Source organism: Mesocricetus auratus, unplaced genomic scaffold, assembly GCF_017639785.1.
Source record: "Mesocricetus auratus isolate SY011 unplaced genomic scaffold, BCM_Maur_2.0 Super-Scaffold_100676, whole genome shotgun sequence".
Lineage (NCBI taxonomy): Eukaryota > Metazoa > Chordata > Mammalia > Rodentia > Cricetidae > Mesocricetus > Mesocricetus auratus.
This window is the reverse complement of record NW_024429266.1, coordinates 129,211,204-129,235,168: the sequence shown is the minus strand read 5'-3', so window position 1 is coordinate 129,235,168 and position 23,965 is coordinate 129,211,204. Positions and strand designations below refer to the sequence as shown.

Here is a 23,965-nt window from a genome sequence, read left to right as displayed (position 1 = left end):
TAGGCAGTGTCAGGGGTATGCTTACTCTTCTGGTATAGGTCTCAGAGTGGACCAGTATTTAGTGGACCATTGCCATAATCTCTGTACCACCCTTACCCCAGCACACCCCATAGCCAGGAAAGACTGTAGGTCAAAGGCTATATGGCTGGGTTGATGTCCCAATCCCTCCGATGGAAGTCTTGCTGGGTCACAGGAGATGGCCAGTTTGGGCTATGTATCCACTATTGCTAGGCATCTTAGCTGAAGTCACCCATATAGACTCCTGGGAGTTTCTCTTACACCAGGTTTCCACCTCATTCCCAAATGCCCCCCTTTTCAGTCAGTTTTTTCAGTATTCTGACTCCTGCCTGATCCCTCATGTTCCCATCGCCACCAACCCCAAGTTCACCCATGAAATCTCTTCTATTTCCTCTTCCCAAAGAGATCCCAGTATCCCCCTTGAGCCCTCCGTATTATCTAGCCTCTCTGGATCTATAGATTGTAGCATTGCTATCCTTTAGAGCTAATAACCACTTATAAGTCAGTATGTACCATGTTTATTTTTGTGGGTCTGTCTTACCTCACTCAGGATGATTTTCTAGTTCCATTTATTTGCCCTTGAATTTTATGTCATTGTTTTCAACAACTGAATAATATTCCATTATGTAAATGTACCATATTTTCTGTATCTGTTCTTTTGAGGGACATCTAGGATGTTTCTACATTCTGACTATTACAGATAAAGCTTCTATGAACATGGTTGAGCAAGTGTCCTTGTGATATGATTGAGCATGTTTTGAGTATATGCTCAAGAGTAGTATAGCTGGGTCTTGAGATAGATTGATTTCAATTTTTCTGAGAAAATGCCATATTGATTTCCAAAGTGGCTGTACAAGTTTGCACTCCCACCAGCAACAAAGGAGAGTTTCCCTTGCTCCACATGCTCTCCAGCATGAGCTGTCACTTGTATTTTTGATCCTGGCCATTTTGACAGATGTAAAATGGAATCTCAGAGTCATTTTAATTTGCATTTCCCTGATAGTTAAAAATGTATAATATTTCTTGTAAGTGTTTCCCTGTCATTTGAGATTCTTCTGTTGAGAATTCTCTATTTAGGTCTGTATCTCATTTTTTTGTTCATAAGTATAATTTATTATATTTTTATTTAAAGTATAATTACATCAGTTCCTCTTCCCACTCTTAACTTTTTTTTTTTTTTTGGTTTTTCGAGACAGGGTTTCTCTGTATTGTTTTGGAGCCTGTCCTGGAACTCGCTCGGTAGACCAGGCTTGGTCTCGAACTCACAGAGATCCACCTGCCTCTGCCTCCCGAGTGCTGGGATTAAAGGCGTACACCACCACCATCCAGCAGTCCACTCTTAACTCTTAACCCTCCAATGTCTTATCTCTTATTTAGCCCTTGTTTTTTTGTTTTGTTTTTGTTATACACACAAATGAATAGACAAACATAAAATACAACCTGCTGAGTTCATTCAGGGTTGCCTACATGAATATGATCCTAGGGCTGACTACTCTGATACTGAAACCAATCAGCAGACTCATTCCTAAGCAAGACTCACTTTCCTTTTCTATGAATTTGTTAGTTTCTTGCAGGTTATATGAGGTTGTACCCCATTTTTTATTTGGATTATTTGGTTTGTTGATGTCTAGTTTCTGGAGTCTTTGCATACTTTGGAAATCAGCCCTCAGTCATGTGGAGTTGGTGCAGATCTTTTACCATTCTGTAGGGTGTAGTTTTGTCCTACTGATGGCGTCCTTTGCCTTACAGAAGCTGTTCTATTTCATGAGGTCCCATTTATTAATTGTTGATCTTAGTGACTGTCCTACTGGTGTTCTTTTCAGAAAGTTGACTCCTGTGCCAATGCATTCAAGGCTATTCTCCATCTTCCCTTCTATCAGGTTCAATGTATCTGGATTTATATTGAGGTCCAAGATCCACTTGGACTTGAGTTTTGTGCAGGGTGATTGATAGGGATCTATTTGCATTCCTCTACATGCTAACATTCAGTTATGCCAGCACCATTTGTTGAAGATTCTTTCTTTTTTCCATTGTGTAATTTTTGTCTTCTTTGTTGAAAATCAGGTGCCCATAGGTGTGTGGATTTACATCTGGGTCTACAATTTGATTCCATTGGTCCATGTGTCTGTTTTATGCAAACACCATAAGACTTTTATTACTACAGTCCTGTAGTAGAGCTTGAAATCAGTGATAGTGATATCTCCAGATACCTTTATTGTACAGGATTGTTTTAGATATCCTGGGGTTTTTTTTCCATATGAAGTTAAGTATTGTTCTTTCAAGATCTGTAAAGATTTTTGTTGCAATTTTAATGGAAATTGCATTGAATCTGTAGATTACTTTTGATAAGATGACCATTTTTACTATGTTAATCTTATCCATCCATGAGCATGGGAGATTTTCCCATCCTATGATATCTTTTCCAATTTCTTCCTTCAAAAGACTTGAAGTTCTTTAAGTTCTTGTCATATAGGTCTTTCACTTGCTTGATAAGAGTTACACAAGATAATTTTTTGTTTGTTTGGTTTGTTGGTTGGGTTTTTTGTTTGTTTGTTTGTCTGTCTGTCTGTTTGATTTTTGAAAAAAGGTTTCTCTGTGTAGCCTCGGCTTTCCTGGAACTCATTCTGTAAACCAGGGCTGGCCTTGAACTCACAGAGATTCACCTGCCTCTACCTCCTGAGTGCTAGGATTAAAGACATATACCACCATCACTCAGAAAGATCTTTCATATTATCTGTAGCTATTGTGAAGGTTGTTGTTTCCCTGATTTCTTTCTCAGCCCATTTATTGTTTGTATATAGGGAAGTTACTGTTTTTTTTTTTAGTTAATCTTGTATCCAGCCACTTCACTGAAGGTGTTTATCAGCTATAGGCATCCCCCAGTAGAATTTTGGAGGTCACTTATATATACTATCCTATCATCTGCAAAAAGTGATACTTTGACTTCTTCCTTTCCAATTTGTATTTCATTGTTCTTATTTAGTTGTCTTGTTGCTCTAGCTAGAATTTCAAGTACTATATTGAATAGATATGAAGAGAGTAGACAATGATGTTGGCTATCAACTTGCTATATATTTCCTTTATTATGTTTACATATGTCCTTTGTATCTCTGATCTCTCCAAGACTTTTTTTTTGTTTTTGTTTTTACGAAACAGGGTTTATCTGTATTGTTTTGGAGGCTGTCGGTCCAGCCCAGCCTCGAACTCACAGAGATCCGCCTGCCTCTGCCTCCCGAGTGCTGGGATGAAAGGCATGTGCCACCACCGCCCAGCTCTCCAAGACTTTTATCATGAAGGGGTGTTGGATTTTGACAAAGGCTATTTCAGCATCTAATGAGATAATCATGTGGTTTTTTTCTTTCAGTTTATTTATGTAGTGGATTATATTGTCAGATTTTCATATGTTGATCCATCCCTGTATCTCTGGCTTGAAGCTTACTTGATCATGGTGGGTGATCTTTTTAACATGTTCTTGGATTCAGTTATTTTCATTGATTCAAGAATTTTAAATTTTGCTTCTTGGTTTCTTGAATTACACATTCATCATTCAACAGTGTGTCCTTTATTCTCTATGAGTTTGTGTATTTTCTATAGTTTCTCTTTGTGTTAATTCCTAGTTTTAATCTACTGTAGTAAAGTATACTCCAAGAAATTATTTCAATTTTCCCATGGTTATTGAGATTTGTGTCCTAATAAATGATCTATTTTATATAGTTTCAAAGGCTGCTTAGACAAAATGGTACTCTGTAGTGTTCAGGTGGAGTGTCTATAGACTTCTGTCAAATACATTTGATCTATGATGTCAGTTACTTCCAGCGACCCTCTATTTTTTGGCTTAACCTATCTTTGGGTGACTGGGATTATGAAGTCACTTGCTATTGCTGTGTTGTGGTTAGTCTGTGCCTTTGCATCTAGTAACATTTGTTTTGTGAAAGTGAGTATACCTCTATTCAGTGCTCATATGCTTAGAACATTAATGCCCTTTGACGGGTTGTCCCCGCAATCGCTACAAAGTGATTTTGATCTCTTCTTACTAAGTTTGTTTTGAGATCTATTTTGTCAGGTATCACAATAGCCAGGACCTGTTTGTTTCTTGGTTCTCTTTTTTCGGATACCTTTTTCTGTCCTCTTACCTGCCTTTGATGTTGAAGTATGGTTCTTAGTTGTTGCTGTTGTTTCATTTTGTTTTGTTTTGCTTTTTCTCTTTTTTATTATTTTTTTAAATTTAGGTTAGAAACAATCTTGTTTCACATGTCAAACCCAACTCCTTCTCCCTCCCCTCCCTCCCTACCCTCCCCACCAGGTCCCCCAGTCCCCCACCCAATCTCGACTCTGATCTCCAGGGAGGGTGAGGCCGTCCAGGTGGATCTCCAGTAACTGTCATTTCATCCAGGGCAGGGCCTAGGCACTCCTCCAAGAGTCCCAGATGAGAGAGCCTCCTATATTGTGGCATGGGCAAAGTCTATTTGTACACGAGGGATAAATGCTACCCAAGGCCCCATAGATCACCTAGGCCTCCTCACTGACACCCACATTCAGGGGGTCTGGATCAGTCCCATGCTTTCCACACAGCCATCAATCTGGGGCCCAAGAGCTCCCCCTTGTGCTGGTCAACTTTCTGTGGGTTAAACCAGCCCAGTCTTAACTCCTTTGCCCATCAGTTCTCTTTTTCTGACACTGGATTGCAGGAGTTCAGTTCAGTGTTTGTGGGTATCTGCCTCTGCTTTCATCAGTCGCTGGATGAAGGTTCTGTTTCCTAGACTCTCTGGCAGTGGGATTGTAGGCTGGCACTCCCGTTTCATGTCTAAAATCCATAAATGAGTGAGTACATACCATGTTTCTCTTTTTGTGACTGGGTTATCTCACTCAGGATGGTTTCTTCTAGTGCCATCCATTTGCCTGCAAATTTCAAGATTCCATTGTTTTTTTCTGCTATATAGTACTCCATTGTGTAAATGTACCACATTTTCTCTATCCACTCTTCAGTTGAGGAGCATCTAGGTTGCTTCCAAATTCTGGCTATTACAAAGAATGCTGCTATGAACATAGTGGAACAGACATCCTTGTTGTATGAATGGGCATCTTTTGGGTATATGCCTAAAAGTGAAATTGCTGAGTCTTGTGGTAGACTGATTCCCATTTTCCTGAGGAATCTCCATACTGATTTCCAAAGTGGCTGTACTAGTTGGCACTCCCCCCAGCAGTGTAGGAGTTTTCCCTTTTCTTCACATCCTCTCCAGCATAAACTGTCATTGGAGTTTTTGATTTTAGCCATTCTGACAGGAGTGAGATGGTATCTCATAGTTGTTTTGATTTGCATTTCCTGGATGGCTAGGGATGTTGAGTACTTTCTCAAGTGTCTCTCAGCCATTTTAGACTCCTATACTGAGAATTCTCTATGTAGTTCTGTACCCCACTTTTTGATCGGATCCTTTGGTGTTTTAGAGACTTGCTTCTTGAGTTCTTTGTAAATTTTGGAGATCAGCCCTCTGTCAGATGTGGGGTTATTGAATATCTTTTCCCAATCTGTGGGGTGCCTTTTTGTCTTGCTGACTGTGTCCTTTGCCTTACAGAAGCTTCTCAGTTTCAGAAGGTCCCATTTATTAATTGTCGATCTTAGTGTCTGTGTTACTGGAGTTATGTTCAGGAAGTGGTCTCCTGTACCAATTTGTTCAAGGGTGCCTCCCACTTTCTCTTCTAACATGTTCAGTGTGGCTGGATTTATATTGAGGTCTTTGATCCATTTGGACTTAAGTTTTGTGCATGGCAATAGACATGAATCTATCCGCATTCTCCTACATGCCAGATTCCAGTTATGCCAGCACCATTTATTGAAGATGCTTTCTTTTTTCCATGTATGGATTAATATCAGGGTGTTCAGTTCGATTCCATTGGTCTACCTGTCCTATTTTTGTGCCAATACCAAGCTGTTTTCAGGACTACAGCTCTATAATAAAGCTTGAAGTCAGGGATGGTGATGCCTCCAGATGGTGCTTTGTTGAATAAGGTTATTTTTTGGCTATCCTGGGTCTTTCATTTTTCCATACAAAGTTGACTATTGTTCTTTCAAGGTCTGTGAAGAATTGTGCTGGGATTTTAATGGGGATTTCATTAAATCTGTATATTGCTTTCGTTAAGATTGACATTTTTACTATGTTGATCTTACCTATCCAAGAGCATGGGAGATCTTTCCACCTTCTGGTGTTTCCTTTAATTTCTTTCTTTAAATTCTCAAAGTTCTTACTATACAGGTCTTTCCCATGTTTGGTTAGCATTACCCCAAGGTATTTTATGTTGTTTGTGGCAATTTGTAAAGAGCGATATTTCTCTGATTTCTTTCTCAGCCCTTTCATTGTCTATATATAGTAGGGCTACTGATTTTCTTTAGTTGATCTTGTATCCTGCCACTTTGCTGAAAGTATTTATCAGCTGCAGGAGTTCCCTGGTAGAGTTTTTTGTGTCACTTATGTAAACTATCATATCATCTGCAAATAGTGAAAGTTTGACCTCTTCCTTTCCAATTTGTATCCCCTTTATCTCCTTTTGTTGTCTCATTGCTCTAGTTAGAACTTCAAGTACAATATTGAAGAGGTATGGAGAGAGTGGACAGCCTTGTCTTATTCCTGATCTTAGAGGAAATGCCTTGAGTTTCTCTCCATTCAGTTTGATGTTGGCTGTTAGTTTGTTGTATATAGCTTTTATTATGTTGAGGTAAGTTCCTGTTATCCCAGATCTCTCCAGGACCTTTATCATGAAGGGGTGTTGGATTTTGTCAAAGGCTTTTTCAGCATCCAGTGAAATGGTCATGTGATTTTTGTTTCTCAGCTTGTTTATATGGTGGATTACATTGATGGATTTTCGTATGTTGAACAAACCCTGCATGCCTGGGATGAAGCCTACTTGATCATGGTGGTTGAGTTTTCTGATGTGTTCTTAGATCCTATTTGCCAGTATTTTATTGAGTTTACATCAATGTTCATGAGGGATATTGGTCTGAAATTGTCTTTCTTAGTTGTGTCTTTGTGTGGCTTGGGTATCAAGGTTATTGAAGCCTCATACAAAGAGTTTGGCAAAGACCCTTCTGCTTCTATTGTGTGGGATACTTTGAGAAGAATTAGTATAAGCTGTTCTTTGAATTTCTGGTAGAATTCTACACTGAGGCCATCTGGCCCTGGGCTTTTTTTGGTTGGGAGACGTTTGATGAATGCTTCTATTTCATTAGGGGTTATAGGTCTATTTAAGTTGCTTATCTGTTCTTGATTTAATTTTGGCAAGTGAAATCTATTCAGAAAATTGTCCATTTCCTTTAGATTTTCAAATTGTGTGGAGTACAGGTTTTCAAAGTATGACCTGATAATTCTATGGATTTCCTCTGTGTCTGTTATTATGTCTCCCTTTTCGTATCTAATTTTGTTAATTTGCATGTTCACACTTTGTTGTTTGTAAGTTTGGATAAAGGTTTGTTCATCTTGTTGATTTTCTCAAAGAACCAACTCTTCGTTACGTTGATTTTTTTTGTATTGTTTTTCTAGTTTCTGTTTTATTTATTTCAGCCCTCAATTTGATTATTTCCTGGCACCTACTCCTCCTGGGTGAGTTTGCTTCTTTGTGTTCTAGATCTTTCAGTTGTGCTGTTAATTCTCTAGTGTAACTATTCTCCAGTTTCTTCATGTAGGCATTTAGTGCTATGAACTTCCCTCTCAGCACTGCTTTCAGAGTGTCCCATAAGTTTGGGTATGTAGTGTCCTCATTCTCATTGAATTCTAGAAAGTCTTTAATTTCTTTTTTTATTTCTTCAATGACCCAGGAATGGTGCAATTGTGCATTATTCAACTTCCATGAGTTTGTAGGTTTTCTGCAATTTGTGTTGTTGTTGAATTCTAATTTTAACGCATGGTGGTCTGATGAGGTACATGGAGTCATTCCAATTTTTTTTTTGTACCTGTTGAGGTTTGCTATGTTGCCAAGTATGTGGTCGATTTTTGAGAAGGTTCCATGTTGCTCTGAGAAGAAGGTATATGCTTTTTTATTTGGATGGAATGTTGTACATAATCCCAATTAGGTCATAACTTCTATTAGTTCCTTTGTTTCTTTGTTAAGTTTCTGTCTGGTATTCCTGTCTAGAGGTGAGAGTGGGGTGTTGAGGTCTCCCACTATAAGTGTGTGGGGCTTTATATGTGATTTGAGTTTTAGTAAGGTTTCTTTTATGAACGTTGGTGCCTTTGCATTTTGGGCATAGATGTTCAAAATTGAAACCTCATCTTGGTGGATTTCTCCTGTGATGAATATGAAATGACCTTCTTCATCTCTTTTGATTGGTTTTATTTTAAAATCTAATTTGTTAGATATTAAGATTGCTACCCCCACTTGTTTCTTGGGTCCATTTGATTGGACAATCTTTTCCCAACCCTTAACTCTGAGGTAATGTCTGTGTTTGAAGCTGAGATGTGTTTCTTGTATGCAGCAGAAGGATGGGTTCTGTCTTCGAATCCATTCTGTTAGCCTATGTCTCTTTTTTTTTTTTTTTTTTTTTTTTTTTTTTTTGGTTTTTACGAGACAGGGTTTCTCTGTACTGTTTTGGAGGCTGTTGGTCCAGCCCGGCCTCAAACTCACAGAGATCCGCCTGCCTCTGCCTCCCGAGTGCTGGGATTAAAGGCGTGCACCACCACTGCCCGGCTAGCCTATGTCTCTTAATGGGCAAGTTAAGACCATTAATGTTGAGGGATATTAATGACCTTTGCTTGCTCATTCTTGTTTGTTTTGGAATAGTTGATGGTGGGGGAATTATATGTGGATTTCCACCTGTTTTCTTTTGGCTGTTGGTAATGTGGGATTATCTATTGCCTATGTTTTTCTGGTTGTAGTTAACTCCCTTGGGTTGGGGTTTTCCTTCCAGAACTTTCTGTAGGGCTGGGTTAGTGGATACGTGTTGCTTGAATCTAGTTTTGTCATGGAATATCTTGTTTTCTCCATCTATAGTGATTGAAAGTTTTGCTGGGTATAGCAGTCTGAGCTGGCATCCGTGGTCTCTTAGTGTTGGTAGAATATCTATCCAAGACCTTCTGGCTTTCAGAGTTTCCATGGAGAAGTCAGGTGTGATTCTGATAGGTTTGCCTTTGTATGTTACTTGGCCTTTTTCCTTTGCTGCTCTTAATATTCTTTCTTTATTCTGTACATTTGGGGTTTTTACTATTATGTGGGGAGGGGATTTCGTTTTGTTGTTCACTCTATTTGGTGTTCTGTAGACTTCTTTTACTTTCATTGGCATGTTTTTCTTTAAGTTGGGAAAGTTTTCTTCTATGATTTTGTTGAATATGTTTTCTGCCCCTTTGAGGTGGATTTCTTCACCTTCTTTTTTTTTTTTTTTTTTTTTTTTTTTTTTTGGTTTTTATGAGACAAGGTTTCTCTGTATTGTTTTGGAGGCTGTCAGTCCAGCCTGGCCTCGATTCACCTTCTTCTATACCTATTATTCTTAGATTTGGTCTTTTCACAGTGTCCCATATTTCCTAGATTTTTTTGTGTTAGGGATTTGTTGGACTTAAGGTTTTCTTTGGTCGATGAATCTATTTCCCCTAGTGTATCATCAACACCTGAGGTTCTGTCTTCCATCTCTTATATTCTGTTGGTTATGCTTGTATCTGTAGTACTTTAACGTTTGTCCAGCTTTTCTATTTCCAGCATTCCTTCAGACTATGTTTTTTTATTCTCTCTATTTCAGCTTTCAATCCTTGCACTGTTTGAATTGTTTCTTGTAATTTTTGCTTTGCCTTTTCCTCTCATTCGTGCATTTGTTGAAGTTTTTGGTTTGTCTTTTCTTCCATTTCTTGCAATTCTTGCATTTTTTTGGATTGTTTTTTCCTCCATTTCTTGTATTTTTTGGTTAGTTCTTTCTTCCATATCTTTAAGGGATTTTCTCATATCTTCTTTGAGGGCCTCTATCATTTTCATTAAGTTGTTTTAAGGTCTTTCTCATCTGCTTCTTCCGCAATGGACTGTTCAGGTCTTGTGGGTGTAGATTCTCTAAGTTTCTGGTGGTGTCACATTGGTTTTTCTGTTGGTGGGTGTGTTTTTGTATTGTCTCCTTCCCATCAGTTTTTCCTGTAGGTGCAGAAGGAGTCTCTTCCTCCCCTGGTGGGTATGTGGCCACAGTTCCTTTCCAGTGGGTGGGAGCAGGTCCAATACCCTGGTGGCTTTCCTCTTGCATGGATGGAGGCCGTCCTAGTATCAGGACTCTGGGTAGGCTGGACCCTCACCTCACCTGTCCTGTGGGTGGAGAATGGGACTTGGATGCTGGCAGTCTCTTGGCAGGCTGAATCCCATTGGGCTGGGATCCACTGTGCACAATCCTCAGGTCTCCGGTTTTTCTGCTCAGGCCACCGGAAGTTAGGCTTGCCTCATCTTCCCTGTTGTTTTTTTGTTTTGTTTTGTTTTGTTTTTTTGCTGTTGTTGTTTTGGCGGGTCTTTTGTTGGTGGTAGTGGTGGTGTTTTGTTTTTTTGTTTTTGTTTTTGTTTTTGTTTTTTTGGTTTTTTGAGACAGGGTTTCTCTGTATTGTTTTGGAGGCTGTCCTGGAACTCGCTCTGTAGACCAGGCTGGCCTCAAACTCACAGAGATTCCCCTGCCTCTGCCTCCTGAATGCTGGGATTAAAGGCATGTGCCACCAACGCCCGGCTGTTTTGTTTTTTAAGACAGTATTTCTCTGTTCAGACCTGGAACTCGCTCTATAGACCAGGCTGACCTCAAACTCAGATCCTCCAGCCTCTGCCTCCTAAGTGTTGGGATTTAAAGTGTGCTCCACCAATGCCTGGCTCTTGCTTCTGGCTTTTATAGTTTCTATGTTTGTCATGCCTTTGGCACAGCATTCTTCTCCTTCCTTTATTCCCATATACATACATTTGGCCATTTGAAAGTGTCACAAAGATCTCTCATATCTGTTCATGTACATGTAAAAACTTATCAATAGAGCTGAAGAGATGGCTTGGTGCTTTTAAGAGCACTTGTTGCTCTTGCAGAAGAAATGGGTTCAGTTCCCAGCACCACATGATGGCCTACAACCATCTGTAACTACACTTTCAGGGGATCAAACCCTCTTCCGACCTCCCTGGTCACCAGATATGCATGTGATATACATAATACACATACATACATGCAAGTAAAAACTCATAACAAAATAAAATTTAATTGAAGGACCTAGCCCTCTAGCTTGCCTTCTAGCCCTGAGAGTCTGTCCTCTGCATGGTCCCTTATTCTGGTGAGGTTTTCCACTAAGATTCTTTTTTTTTAATCTAACTTACTTAGCTTTTTATTTCTATTCATTTCAGGTTGCTTCTTTCCCAGTATTTCTATTTCTTCATTGAACTTATTTTTGTATCCTGAATTGACTATTTTATTCAAGCTGTTTGTACAAAAAAAATTCTCTTGGAATTCATTTAGGAGTTTATTCCAGTCCTCTTGAAATTAATTTTGGAGCTTATTTATATCCTCTTTGAATTCTTTAAATATATTTGTAATTCTGTGGACCGCTTTGTCTGGAATTTCACCTAAATTGCTCCCCTAGGGACCATCACTATGGGATTGACCTCTTTGGGAGGAGACATATTATCTAGGTTTTTTTTCTGAATTGGAATTTCTACATCTGGAGTTGTTCACTGGCTGTGTTTTGGTTTGAGTGTCTAGCCCACCTATGTTGTAACTATTTGGATCTTTACTTGGAATTAACCCAGCTTACCTGATTTGGGGTCAGCTGTGATGCTTGAAGTTCACTCATGGGGACCCGCAGTACTGGTATGTGGTAGGGTAGCTGAGATGGTACCAGCTTGGCTAGAAAGGGCACAACCTCTGACCTCACAAGTAGATAACCTGTGTAGGTTGGCAAGGGAGATGCCTGAGTAGTGGGAGTATAGCCTCTGACCTATGAGCTAACGCTCAATGTGATTCTGCAGTATCAAAGAGACAGGATGCCAGAGTCAGCTGTGATGCTAGCCTTTTTCCTAATGAGCCCATGGGATCGCTATGAGGTTCTGTGGTAGCAAGGGTGGTAAGGTATCAGGATCATCAGGAGTCCTGACCTTTGATCTGATGAGTTGACTCACTACAAGGTTCTATGGCAGCTGAGGATGAGGTGCTAGAGCGTCAGCCTCTGATCTGAAAAGAAGGCAAGATCTCCATGTGCTGGCTGAGAAGTTGGTGGAGTTCAGGATCAGAAGGGGCATTGGACACTGACCAGGAAAGCAGATGGGTTCTCTACATGGGCTCGAATGGCTGGGGGTTGGGGATCTGGGAAAAACAAGGGTGGTGGCTGCTGACCTAATGAAATAGGTGCTCTACTAAGTTCTGTGGCAGTTGAGGGGCATGCCAGGGCTGGTAGGGATGCTAACTTCTGACCTCTCGAGCAAGCAGGAGTCTCTATGTGGTTCTGTTGCAGCTACATGGTGAGGTACCTCATGTGTTCTTGAGCAAGGCATTTAACCTCCCTGTACATACTTTCCTCGTGAGTAAACTAAAGATAATACTAATGTATAGCACATGAGGCTGCCATAAAGATTCACAAGGTAATTATGAAAGTCAGGGCCACATTCCTGTTATGAGGCAAGCATTGTGCAAATCCATGAAGATATAAAGATGAGCTGATAGTCTGCAGGGGAGGGGAAAACACAAACATTGAAGATTTCGGTCGAGTGATGCTTAAGACTTGAAATCAAAAACAGAGCACAGTTGGCATGCACCTGTAGTCCCAACTACTAAAGAGGCTGACGTAGAGGGATCATTAACCCTACGAGGTTAAAGCTAGCCTAGGCAACACAGAGACCTCATCTCAGTAAAGCAAACAAAAAGCAACAAACCCTTATGTTATTTCTCCGTTTTGTTTTGGGGTTGCTGAATTTAAGTCATGAATTTCAAAACAAAGGTATTCAGTTTGTGTGTGGTGGGTGAGGGGTGTTGTTTTGTTGTTTTACATTTATTTATTTTGTGTCAATGTGCCTGTGACATGGATAGTATGGGTGTCTGTTCTCTCCTTCTACCATGTGGAAGTTTCAAAAACTGAACTCAAGTCATTGCCTTTACCCACTGGGCCATCCTGCCAGCCCCCTATTCAGTTATTTACTCACAAATTATATGTACTTTGTGATCAGCACTGACATTAGTAGAAATTTCATAGAGGGATAAAGGATAAGCCAAGAGTTTTCATTATTCTTATTTTGAAAATAGGGATATTATGTCTCAGAGTGATAAAATAACTATGCACCACATGTTACATAGAGAAGTGAGAAAATCAAAGGCCCTTCCTACTAAGCTGGAGGGTGGGGATTCAGTTCAGTGTGAGGAGCACATACTAGCACGCACAGGGCCTGGATTCAATCGCCATCATCACCATGCACAAAGCCAGCAGCAATCCAAAGCTGAAACGAAACAAAAGGAAAGCTGTGACTAACCTGCCCAATGCCTGAGCTTTCGAGGGGGGTCTTGATTACTGCTGCTTTTCTTTGGCATGGGCAAAACTCTAATGGCCTTCCCTTTCTGTCATTAGAGCCTGTGCTCTGTCTGCTGTGCCACATAGCCACCAGTATTTCTTCTTTTCATTGTTTGTACTAGGTACTAATAGATGGGAGCCCAATGTCAGAAACCCTACCAGGATTGGCAACTGCACATTCCAGATAACGCCCCTCCCTGACATCCACCAGGGGGCGTTCTAGAAACTCATATGTCTTCTTTCTGCGTATGGCTTGAGCTAGTTGCCCAACTGCTCTAAGCCTGGGCTCAAGCCTCAGAAAGGGAAGCGACAAGAGCTAAACGTGACAAGGAATGTAAAGCACATGGTTAACCAAATGTTATTTTCTCCCTTATCACCTCCTCAAATGAGTAGCACCGGAGTACGAATATGTTTATCTGCAGAGTCAGTCGGTTTGTCAGGATGGATATCTTCAGAGTTCACCGCTTGTCTCCCGTGACTCAGAGCCTTCTGGCTCTTGGAGAAAAACTGTCCCCGCCCTTCCGAAATTGCTAAATGCATACCTTCTGTTGACGCTGTGTGTCAGAATGCATCATAACCCCACGGCTCGAGAAGGCGCTTTGCAACTTTGGGCTGGGAGGGTTACTGGCATTCCATCTGTAAATTGCCCCAGCCTGAACCTCTCTCCCTGTCCCGGGCCTGAAGAGCAACAGCAGGGGACAAACACTATAGAAGAAAGTAAGCGCTGGTTACAGAAAGGCACCCCCTTGGCTATCTCTGACTCCATCCTTCCCTGCCAGCCCTACAGGTTCAGAGATAAGTGTATCTAACATAGACTGTCCCAAGTTCTCCCCCACGAAGTCATTCCTCAGAAGTTAACTGTTCACACAGCTCCCCTTTCTGCCTGAGGACGGCTTCCCTGACAAGCGTTTGTTTCATCTGTTGTTTTTCTCCTCGGATAAAGGCCAGGTTTATTAATACAATGTTAGAACATTTGGCTTTTAAAAAACATTTCCATAGCCGGGTGTGGTGGCACACACCTATTATCCCAGAGGCAGGGGCACTAGCAAAAGTTTGAGGTCAGCCTGGCTTATGTAATTAGTTCTAAGCCATAGAGGGTTTCACAGTGAGATCCTGTCTCCAAAAAAAAAAAAAAAAAAAAAAAAAAAACTGGGGCAGATAATTAAAAAACAAGCAAATGCTTACGTAATCCTCACGGTAGGCAATGAGATTGATTGTGGTGGATGTAATAGACACCTGAAATGATAACTTCAGGGAGATGCTGAATATTCATTATTCACCAAAGGTTCCCCACCAGCACTGTCTTAACCTGGTCCGCTAGACCAGGCTAAGGTCTAGTTTAGGACTTGTGGACCAAACTTTTCCTCCAACAGATGTGCCTTAACTAAGCTCCAGAAACTAAGCAATATACAGAGCTAAGAGCTCATTGATTAATTACAAGAATGTAGCTTCTGGGCCAATCAGAAGACTTGACTCAGCAAACAGAACATTCTCTCTCCAGTACTAAATGTCTCGGAATCCAAATTACAAATCAGGAAGGCAATTTATTCACTTAAAGTGAAAGAACAGAAGTGTTCCAGATGTTCATGCCCAAACTTTCCTGACAGATAAACCACATAGGAAACCAAATGATTTAGCCTCTTGGTAAGCAAGGAACCACAGCTAGGGCAATTGCTGGTCTTCGGGTGTGTCTTCCAGTAAACAGTCTCCTGCCATGAATGGATAGCTATGCCCAGAGAACTATGCCACTTAAATCTGTTAGTTAGCCAAGCCTTCTTCCATCTCAATCAGAATTTTGCAGTCTGATGGGGAAGACCTGTGTATAAGTCAATAAAGCACTGTTGGCCAATAGCAAAGCAAGATAGGTGGGACTAGGAATCCAGGAGGACTCTGGGTAGGAGAAACACAGGGAGTCATCATGTAGCCCGCCAGAGAAGTAAGATGTCCATCTGGTAAGAGAAATACTTAGATGGGTTAAATACTTAAGTCAGAGCTAGCCAGTAAGAAACAAGCAAGGCCAACAGCTTCATAATTAATACAGCATCTTGTGTGTTATTTGGGGACTACAACGCGGCAGAGCCCAGACGACTGGTGGGGAAAAACCAAAGTGGCTGGCAAGGAAAAGGCTTCTCTCTACAGCAGTCTGGTACTAGGTTCCTAGCACAGGTGGCTAATTCAAGTCCCTAAGGATCATTCTACTAGTTTAGCTCCTGAAAGTGGTGGTTTTAATGTTCTAAGCGGCCTTGTACATTCTATATCTAAAAAGGCACCCTCACTGGCTGGTGGTGGCACACATCTTTAGTTCCAGCATTTGAGAGGCAGAGGAAGGTGGGTCTCTGAGTTTGCAACCAATCTAGGACTACACAGAGAAACCCTGTCTCAACCAACAAACAAAAAGGCACCTTGTCCCCCTGCCCCCCACCCATGTCCATGCATTCTCTGTGTGTCTCTGTGAGAGTGTATCTCTGTGTGTATCTCTGAGTGTCTCTTGGAGTGTGTCTCTGTGAATATGTCTCTGTGTGTCTCTCTATGAGTATGCTTCACAAATTTTAAGACAAAAACCCAGAGAAACTGAGTGCTTGCCCCAAAATCGGAGCGATGGCAAATTCACAGCTCAGAGCCTGTGCTTCTACAGGCAGATTCCGCAGTTCTCCATCAGTCCTGTTTACCATCAGAAAGCTTCATTTTGAAGAAAGAAAACTCAATGTGTTTTAAAGAATTATCTTTTTTAAATGTTACCCAATTTTTTTACTAAAAAGAAGCTGTGAGGATATGAATGAAAGTGTACAGTTGAGATGAAAAGACATAAATAAAAAATTCACTAAGACAGGGTCACCTACAACTGGGACAGGTGGTCCAGGCATAAAGAGCACCCATGATCTTGTCTGAGAGTAAGGGGATATTCATTTGCTCTCTTGCAGAATCTGAGTCCATCAGAGGCAAGGGGGGAAATCCTCCACTATCAGGTGACCTTGCGGGAGGTGACAAGGAAAATCACACTCCAGAACATTACAGGACACACTTCCTGGACTGGGATCATTCCCAGAGTGGGGGCTTGGACCGCATCTGTGTCTGCAGCCAATTCGAAAGGCACCTCTGCACCCACTCATATAAACATAGTGGACCTGTGTGGCACTGGTAAGTACCCAGTCACCTTAGCACTGCCTGTGGGAAACTGTCTCCCTTACCTTTTCTCTTCTGCAAGTGCAGGCCAGAGCATGGTGTGAGTAGCCAAGAGTTTAGACTTTGGAGTCAACAGCTGTCTGTTCCTGTTACCCTGGGGATGACCTTGAGCTAGTGAATTAAAATTAACCCTCTGAGCTTCAGTTTCTTTGTAAGATAGAACTTACACTTACTGTCTTAAAAATCACTGTGATTGTAGTCTTATATAAGTATTAGTAAAGTTACATTAGAGTAATATTTTCTAATTAGACTAATTTTTATAGAATCAATAATAATATATATTGCTAAATTCTAGACAAAAAAAAATTTAGACTTATACTTTAAAACCGAGAATTAAAATAAAATTCTGACCTTAGTGAAACCGTGAAAAAATTATGTTCTTTATTACATACATTTAAATATGTATATAATTGTCTTCAGAAAAATAATCCCAACTAGATGTAGGTTCTCACATTTATAATCATATCTTCTACAATTACCTCTTCAAAGAAAGACCCTGATAAGCTAAGAAAACAGATCTTATGCTGTGTCTTAAGGTCTGCACTGAAAAAAAAAGTCTAAGCAAGATAAAACACTGTAATTGTACCCTCTCTTATAATTTAGTGTCAAATGTTCTATATACATGGGTCCAGCAATCATCAGTTTGAAGAAATTTCTGCCAAGAGATTACGTTAAGATTTATTTATTATTTTATATGTATAGGTCTTTTGCCTGCATGGGTGTCTATGCACCATTTGCATGCAGTGACTATGAGGCTGAAAGAGAGTGTTGGATCCCCTAGAACTAGAGTTACAGATGGTTGTGAGCCACCATGTGGGTGCTGGGAACCTAACATGGGTCCTCTAGAAAAACAACCAGTACTTTTAATGACCGAGTCATCTCTCTAGTCCCAAAACATTATTGTTTTAGACGCACCAGTAAATCTTGTTTTAAGAACATGTGATGAAAACAGCTAGAAGAAAACACCAGTAAACATGGGTATCACCTCGATTTAGCATTTGTGTTAGGAATTGCTCCTCGGAGTCAGTCAGACTGAAGGTCTGGCTACTATGGCTCATTTGCTCTCTCACGTGAAGGAGGTTCACAGAGAGACAGCTCAGGGTGGTGACATCACTACTCCAGACTCCTCTCTCTTTCTCTCCCAAAGCTGGCATTCATCCTCACATGGAAATGGTCCAAAAGGCTGCCAAAGCTCTAGCTGTTTCTTGTAGGCAGCAGAACAGAGAGGAGGCAGAAGGGAGTGGCCCCTTTCTGCAGGAGCTCACCCCAGTGCACAGCAACTTGGCTCTTGCTGCCCCTTGCTGGCCCTCACCACTCACCTGACCACGCCCAGCTGCCAAGAAGGGTCATGAAGCGCATTATGGCAGCCATATTCCCTTCCTGAAGAAGATGAAAAGTTGTTTGGTAGGCAGTGAATAATCCCTTCATCCCTGGGGAAAGCACTCAGGAAAGAAACATGAAGGAAAAGATGGATTCTCTAACTATGGGGATACACTTCCAAGTTCATACAGCGTGAAAGAATTGTATCTTAAAAACACCCTAAGTGGTAGGTGTGATAGTGCATACCTGTAACCCAAACAGAAGGCCTAGGCTAGATGTTTGTAAGCTAGAAGCCAGTGTAGACTCTATAGTAAGATTCTGTCTCAAAAAGAAGAAAAAATGCAAGTAAAGCATAAAATGCAAATAACAGCTTAAATATATGTCTATAACATATATATTATACAGAGAATTTCACTATTCAGTATGTATTGCCAGGTCAGGTATGGTGGTTCCTGTATGTAATCCCAGCACTTGGGGGGATGAGGCTGGAGGATTGCTATGAATTCAAGGCTAGTCTGGGCTACATAGTGAATTCCAGGCCAGCCTGGGATACAGAGTGAGATTGTCTCAAAAATAGATAAGAAGCAAAGAGGAAAAAAGGAAGGAAAGAAGGAAGAAAGGAAGGAAGGGAAGGAGGGAAGTATATAATAATAGAATAAATGTTAGAAATAGAAATGCAGTTATTTGTTGAATAACTGCTTGAGGGCTGTCCAGTTGACTCAGCAAGGTAAAGGCACTTGCCCCAAGCCTGATAACCTGAGTTCAATCCTCAAATCCCTACATCGTGAAAGGAGAGAAATGACTCCCTCAAGTTGTCCTCTGACCTTCAAACCTGTGCTATATAAGACACACAAATAAATAAATATTATGTTTTTTAAAAGAAAAATTTTCCTGAAGCAATATAATACCATAACTGACCTAAATGAACAATAGAGAATAGACTGTTAAATACATCTGACCTTTGCCTGACTTAATAACACACTAACATGTCACTAACTGTTCCCTGGGAAATTTTGCATTACAAGCAACAAAGCAGTCTTCTAAAAGTATACATGTTCCCAGCATTTGGGAGGCAGAGGTAAGAAGAACCTCATGAGTTCAAAGCCAACCTGATCCACATAGGGAACTCTAGGCCATTCAGGAACACATAGACAGATACCTCACTCACACCAAAAAGGGGGGAGGATTTAATCTCACTTCAAATCTACATTTATATGAGCAGATTCTTTTTCTATAGCTAAAAACAAAAAGCCTAGCAGAAACCATGGAAATATTAACAGAGGTCATCTTTGCATCATGTGGATTTACATGCGATTTTTCTTCAAACTCCACCCTTTGGGTATTTTTTTTCCTTTAAAAAAATTTTTTTAGATGGGCATCATGGCCCATGCCTTTAATCCCAGATCTTGGGAGGCACAGGCAGGTGAATCTCTGAACCAACCTGATCTATAGAGCAAGATCCAGGATGGAGAAACATTATCTTGAAAAGTCAAATTATTTATTTGACTTTTTTTTCCATTTATTGATTTAGTATGTGTGTTTCTGTTCATGTCACAGTGTGCCTGTAGGTCAGAGACAACTTTTGGGAGTGGGTTTTCTCCTTCCACCAAGTGGATCTTAGGAATCAAACTCAGGTTTAATGGCCAGCATCTTACCTACTTAGCCATCCTACAGCCCCCTGCAATATTTTTATATTTAATGTTTCTCCTCCATTGATAAGTATTATACATAGACTTTTTAAAGATTTTTATTCTATATGTGCTTCACCTAGGTAAAACATACGTATGTATGTACACAACTGTGCTTGTTGTTTAGGGAGTCGGATCCCCTGGCACTGGAGTTATAAATGGTAGAAAGCTGCCATGTAGTGCTGGGAACCGAACCTGGATCCTCTACAAGAGTAGTAATTACCCTTAACTGCTAAGCCATCTTTCTGGCTCTTGTGTACAGGATTTTTCCAAAAGTAAATCCTACAGTAGTAATATACTGTTTATAAGATGTGATACATGAAAAGCAGTCACAGTGCATGTGCACATTCCCGCACACATATGAACATGTACAGAAAGCACACACATACATATACAATCCAGTGACTTGGTATATACTGAATGGCAGATCCAAGTAACAGAGTATTACTAAGGGAAGTTAGGCCAGAAATCCAAGCAAGGCAGGAACAACGCAGAAGCTAAAGCAGAGGACATTCAGGAGTGCTAAGGCCATGCTTCGTACTGGCTTGCTCCCCATAGATTCTCAGCCTGCATTCTGATACACCCTAAAAGCCCCTGCCCAGGTGTGACACAGCCTACAATAGGCTGGACCCTCCCACATCCATCAACAAAATGTCCATAGTCTTGCCTACAGGCCAATCCTATGGAGGCATCTTCTCCTTTAAGACTCCTTCCCAGGGAGGCAGAGGCAGGCGGATCTCTGTGAGTTCGAGGCCAGCCTGGTCTACAAAGTGAGTTCCAGGACAGCCTCCAAAGCCACAGAGAAACCCTGTCTCGAAAAACAAAACAAAAAAAAAAAAAAAAAAAAAAAGAAAGAAAAGAAAAAGATGCCTTCTTCCCAGGTGACACTACTTTGTGTCAAGTTGACATAAACAATAAACACAGGTCAGCACAATGGCCCACACAGATGTCAGAGACTGTGGCTCAGGAAGGTGAAACAGCATCCAGGGCAAGGATGCAATATTCTGAAAATATCTATTATATACTAAGAGACTGGTACTTTTTTTGGACCTCACAGCCAGAGTTAATAATACACCCTGAAGTCACTTAAGGCTGCTAGCTTACTGTGTACTAAAACCTGCCTTTACGAGAACAATGTAATTGCTTTGGATTTCCCACATAATAAATTTTTAGCACCTAAGCTAATGCAAAGGTATAATCTTAAATCGTGTACTCTTCCATGCTCCTGACCCAGACAACGCGTGTTTATCATTTGCTGAATGCAGCAAATACAAAAGTTGAAAGCAACCTCTTAAAATCTACTATAAAGGCTGAAAGTGATCATGTATGGATATTTCTTGATAAACAATGTTATTTGTTATCTGGATCAGTTGAAGCCAGACATAGCCCCTTATACAACTCTGTTAAAGATCTCTATCAAGTATCCCATTCCTTTCTTTTGTGATGCTTTCTGTGCTGTTCAATAAATACAGAGTGAAAGGACAGACACACATACATACAGAAAAAGTCACCATTCACACACACACAGACACATACAATACATACAGATACATACAACAGACACACACAGAATATACAAAACAGACAGACACAGAGAAGAGAAGTCAGAGAACATAAAGTAGAGAATTCAAATCTGTTCTCACCCTTGGTTAAATGACTCCAAGAGGAAATATTTTATTTCTTTCCTCAATTCGATACTGACGCATTATTAGTGACTCAAAGTGAAACCACTAATGAGAATGATCCGAGCAATCTGAGATCAGACATCCAGCAAGCAACAGAGCAGGACAGGAAACATAAGCCTCCTTTCTCTTAGGTGGTACCTTACAATCGTCAGAACTCCACAGAGAGGTTCTTGGGAAACAGAGATAGGATATTCTGATTGAAGCTAAGGAAGTTATTTCATTTTGTGTTTGTGTTCTGAGACAGTCTGTAGCCCTCTGTTCTCAAACTTACAGAGCTCCACCTACTTCTGCCTCCCAAAGTGCTGGGATTAAAGGTGTGTGCTGCCATGCCTCACAGGAAGAAATAACTCTGACTGAGAGAAGGTGAAGCATTAGCAGAGTCTCGAAGGGAAGACGGTAGTAGACATCCTAGAGAAGGAATTACAGCCTGGTGCCTGGATAGTGACCCAAAGGCTGGAGGACTCTGAGAGATGCAGACCGATTTGCTTAGCAAATTCCAGATAAAGCAGAGATGAAAGGGTTTGGGGGGCATTTTTGCACAACCTCAGACAAAAGGTCTTGCACATTGTAGCACTCGATTTTTATGGAATGAAAACAAGTATTCTAAAAAAAAAGTGTCTCAGGCTGACTAGATGAGTCACAGGAAGGGGCTTATGCTGTCAAGCCCGACAACTTGAGTTCTAGCCCTGAGACCATACGGTGAAAGGAGAGACCCAACTCCTGCAAGTGTCCTCTGACCTCTACACATGTGCCTCGACACCTCCGTGTAAGTACACACACACACAGAAAACAAGACGAGCACATGAAACAAAGGCAGTCATGATAACCATTTTGAAGGTTAGAGCTAACTTACCCCCACCATTATGCTTTTTAAAAAATTCCCAGGCACAAACCACTTTACAATTGAACCCCGGAAAAAAATACATAACCTAATTATTCAAGTTTTACAGAAAATACAAAATAAGGAACGCTGTCCAATCTGTTTTATGGGATCAATTGTTTTATGATCAATTTTATTTTATTAGTAAAAGCAAATAAAGAGAGTACAGGAAAGATTATTGTTTAAATCACTTGTGAATACAGACACAAAAATCTAAAATTATTGGCAATTTGAGTCTATATAAACATACATTTAAAAAATTAGTGTCAATAGTTCCAACTTCCAAGTGAGCATATACAGCATTTGAAAATGACTCTGTCCTCAAACAAGTAAAAAAGAGACAAACTAAAAAGGCAGCAATCCTCTTCCTCCTCCTTCCCTCCTCCCAACCCCCACTGAAGATAGAAATAAATGTCTGAACATAGGAAACTACTTTTATTGTCATTAAGTGCCTTTTGCTTTATAGTTTTCCATCGTTCTCAATTAAACATTTCATTCTTAGGGTATAAAGGCTTTTTTCTCTAGTTAGTAACATTTCTACTTATAATTGGAGGGCTAGCAAAAAAGTATCTTTCATTTCTACTTAAGAAGAGTTTTTCTATTTTTTATTAAAATATATTCATGGGCTTCATTATGACATTGTCACACATGTTTACCATGTATGTTGATCATACTTACTCTTCCCATCACCCAGTTCTTCATTTGCTCCTTCGTTTGTGTGTTTGTTTGTTTGTTGAAACAGGGTTTTTCTGTATAACAGTCCTGGCTGTCCTGGAACTCACTCTGCAGATCAGGTTGGCCTCAGACTCACAGAGATCCACCTACCTTTGCCTCCTGAGTGCTGGAATTAAAAGTGTGCACCATCACTGCCTGGCCCCAATTCTTCTTTAACCCACTAGAGAAGTAAAACCCCAAGGAAGCCACTACCATTACCCGGGAAAAGAAAGGAAAGGTGAATATCTAAGGATTAGCAGGTGGGATATGTCTGTGCAGGTTACAATGAGAACCTGGAGGTCCTGAAAATCATAAATAAATAATAGCATTTCCCTTTTAAAAAAAAAAACCTTTTAGCTTGTATTTTGGACTGAAAACCTAAGCCTAAAAAGCAGAAGTAACAGCCAACAGAAGACAATGTAGTTGAATATGTTCATAACCCCAGGGTGGTGGAATTTAACAAAGTTGTCAGAGAACTAACTGGCTGCATTCAGAGTAGAAAACTGAAAAGTCATTAGGATCATCAAAGCTACCTGCCAATCAGGAAAAGACAGAAACACACAGAAAAACCAGCCAAGCCTACCAATAGTCACAGAAGAGTCAGTGAGAAGCTTGGCCTTACGAAACGACAAACATGAAAATCAAACCTCTAATCCCGTATCCTTTTATGCCTATCAAATTGATAAACATAGGAAGTGAAATACAGAGTGTAGGTGAGAGTCCCCACTACTCGTGGTGAAGTGTCAGTGTGCTGTTTTTTGCCTTCTGTGCATGTATATAGCGCTTCATGTAGGCTGGGCAAGGGCTACATCCCCCTCTCATCCGTCCGTGTTGGAGGTCAGCCAGAGGACACTCCCTAGCTGAGCAGTTTTGTGCATGTGCATCCACCATCCATGATGGTCTTGCACATGCAGAGAGGTGCCGCAGATGAACTGCAGAACAGATGAGAATAGGGCCTAGGCAGACTCGTGAAGAAGTGAGCTAGGTTTACATAAAGAAGGAGAATGA

At 40.6% G+C, this 23,965-nt stretch overlaps 1 protein-coding gene across 5 annotated transcripts in view; it reads left to right on the top strand.

Moving 5' to 3' along the window:
- The window catches only part of Il12rb2 (interleukin 12 receptor subunit beta 2), an 83,657-nt gene that overhangs the window by 41,386 nt on the left and 18,306 nt on the right, over positions 1-23,965 (top strand). For all 5 annotated transcript variants that reach the window (XM_021230630.2, XM_013117753.3, XM_040738452.1 and 2 more), the window contains one exon: positions 16,409-16,625. In XM_021230630.2, coding sequence (XP_021086289.2) covers positions 16,409-16,625 — 217 coding nt within the window. The remainder of the gene's footprint in view (positions 1-16,408; positions 16,626-23,965) is intronic.